The sequence below is a fragment of the Ailuropoda melanoleuca genome, unplaced genomic scaffold (genome assembly GCF_002007445.2).
Source record: "Ailuropoda melanoleuca isolate Jingjing unplaced genomic scaffold, ASM200744v2 unplaced-scaffold33125, whole genome shotgun sequence".
Lineage (NCBI taxonomy): Eukaryota > Metazoa > Chordata > Mammalia > Carnivora > Ursidae > Ailuropoda > Ailuropoda melanoleuca.
The window spans coordinates 1-2,683 of record NW_023203977.1 but is presented as its reverse complement, the minus strand read 5'-3'; the positions used below and the strand labels follow the sequence as shown (position 1 = coordinate 2,683).

Sequence of the window (2,683 nt, the reverse complement as noted above, 5' to 3'; positions counted from 1 at the left end):
CTTAGCAACTTGTAAATACGTAGTACAATATTATTAGAGTCACCATGCTGTATATTACTTATTTAATTATTTGTATTTGTTTTGATAGATATGGCTACCATATTACCAAAGCTTCATATTTTATCTGCCATGATCAAGGCACCATTAAGAAATTATTTGAAAACCTTAGAAACTATGATGGGAAGAATAATTATCCAAAAACTTGTGGCAGATTTGAAATTTCTGGCATTAGGGATCTGACAACTGGCTATGATGATAGCCAACCTGATAAAAAAGCTGTAAGTAATACTATCTTTTATCAACTAAATTCTTGTGTATTTGTCTTCTGTTATACTCTGAATAGCTTAACTTGTTTAATCATAGAATTAATTGAAGCTGATTTTAGGCATTCAGGCATTATTTTAAATACACTATCGAAATAAACAGAAAGTTAGCAATCATGGGCTAGAACTATAAAGATCGTCACTAGTCATGCAAACAACCGTCACCATGTAACACACGGGAAATCAATGCTCGGAAGTGCAGGACCTGCCTGCTGGTTGGTGATGGTTGTGGTCAAATCTGGGTCTTCTGCTGCCAGATCCGAATTTTCCTGCTCAATGTATCCAGTATGGCAGCGTCTGGCAGCCTGTTTCTGAGTGAGTAGGTCTGGGGTGAGGGGCAGGAATTTGCATTTATATCAAGTTCCCTGCTGATGGAGTTTACTGGTACCCACTTTGAGAAACACCGTTAGCTTCCTGGTTAGTTTTACCCTATTCTCTGAATGTCCAGGCGCTGTTAGCTATAAAGCATGAGTCTGCATTCTTCACATCATCATGTGGGTCCTCCACTGAAGTCAAAAGAAGGCTCAAGTAAGAGTATTGCAGAAGAGTACTGCTAACTAATGTCAGGGAGTTGGGGAAGGAGAGTGAGACTAGCCTGAGATATTAGACATCTATATTTTTTTAAAATTTTCATCTGCACACAATATATGTTTAGAGAGAATTATTTTAGAAAGAGTCACAATGAAACATGGCAGCCCAGCCCCCGCCATGTCTTTGCCATGTCGAGACAACCCCCTTCCCTCTCAGTTGTCGCGCCTGCATTTTACCACCAGATTGCAAATAACGTGCTCACATGGTGATGCTTGGGCTTCTCAGTGTTGGGCTTTATTACTTTTCTACTATGGAGATAAGGCTTGAAATCTGCCATTTCTTAGGTTCACTGTTGTCCCTCCTCCCCTGTCTTCACAAACACCCCGCCACAGTGCTTGCTGAGTTCAGATCCTGTGCTTGCATTATGATGACTAGTAACTGCTGTTTCCCACTTAGCTCAGTAGTGTACTTTGCTTAGGTTCCCCCAAATTGTATAGTTATTTTTTCTATAATTAATAGTTGTTTTGTCACTTTCTTGGATTTTTGTGTAACGATCTCCAGTCTTCTCACATTCCTTCAGATGCCTCTCAGTAGGGTTTTCCACATGGTCCAGTGCAATTTTATCAGTTCCATTTCGTTTCCACTGGCCTCCCTCCTGGTCCCCCCGTCCAGGCAGGGCCGGCTCCTCTCTGTGTTGGGTACACACATGTCATCCTGGGAACGCCCTTCACCTCTTACGGGGTGGGTGTTTGGCTCCCGGACCCCAAGACTTCCTCTTGCTATATTTATTTTCCTAAATCACCTCCTCTAGTAGCTTCCTAAAAAAAAGTGAATAGGAGTAAATCTTTGGAGGCATTTAAGTCTGAAAATGTCTTCCTGTACACTCACACTTGATTGACTCGCAGTTCTGGAAGCAGTGCTCCATTATTGCTTGGTTTCCAGGATTGCTGTGGAGGGTCTGACCCTGCATTCCAGCGGGAAATAGCTGAGGTCTACTGTGTGCCACATAAAGGGATGTTGATGCCATACTTACTCAGTCCTTCCATGCAGCTTGTTTTTTTCTCTACAGGAAGATTTCAGGAATTTTCTGCTAAACTTTTCTTCTACAATTTCAGTGATATGCTGTGATACGGGTCTTTTTCAGGTTCTCCCTACTAGCAAAAGCAGCCAAATGATCACCTTTACCTTTGCGAACGGGGGCGTGGCCACCATGCGGACCAGTGGGACGGAGCCCAAAATCAAGTACTATTCGGAACTGTGTGCCCCCCCTGGAAATAGGTATGATACAGATAACAGCACCTGTGATAGTTACTCCCTAAAGTTCCTCACTGGTTCTGTGCAAATGCTAAGTAAAACATTTTGTCTTCCCAGCATGTACTTTTATTAGGAATGTTGTTTCAGACCGGCAGCAATATTGTGATATTTACAGCTGCTTGAAGCATCCAGGGACAGGAGAGCTGATTTTCTAGTGACCTATTTCTGTCCTACCTTTCTTTGTAGGGAAGAATTTCATTCTGAATTTCAGTAATAGTAATAGTTTCCTTTTTCTAGTACTTTTATTTGAGACTAGCACCAATGAGTTTTCCTCTTTTTCTCCCTGTCCCTGATACAATCCATTAAAATCCATTGCGCATGCATTGAACAGATATCTTTGAGCACCTGTTATGCATAGGTCTGTGCAGGGTTCTGGAGAAGAGAAAGTGCCCTAGTGGAAAGAGTCCTTGCCACCAAAGAGCTGCTGGCTGGTAGCTTCAGGGTGGTGTTTCTGTGACCTTGGTAAAGGGTTTGAGTTCCCTTTGCAGTACCCTAATGTCTTAAACGCTGACAGC

At 42.3% G+C, this 2,683-nt stretch overlaps 1 protein-coding gene across 1 annotated transcript; it reads left to right on the top strand.

Annotated features, from left to right (window-relative positions):
• Positions 1 to 43: 43 nt before the first annotated feature.
• LOC117798710 (phosphoglucomutase-2-like) lies at positions 44 to 2,256 on the top strand. Its single transcript, XM_034651183.1, has 2 exons — positions 44 to 278; positions 1,999 to 2,256. The coding sequence occupies exons 1-2, from the start codon at positions 45 to 47 to the stop codon at positions 2,239 to 2,241; spliced, it is 477 nt and encodes a 158-aa protein (XP_034507074.1). The 5' UTR covers position 44; the 3' UTR covers positions 2,242 to 2,256.
• The last annotated feature ends 427 nt before the right edge of the window (positions 2,257 to 2,683 follow it).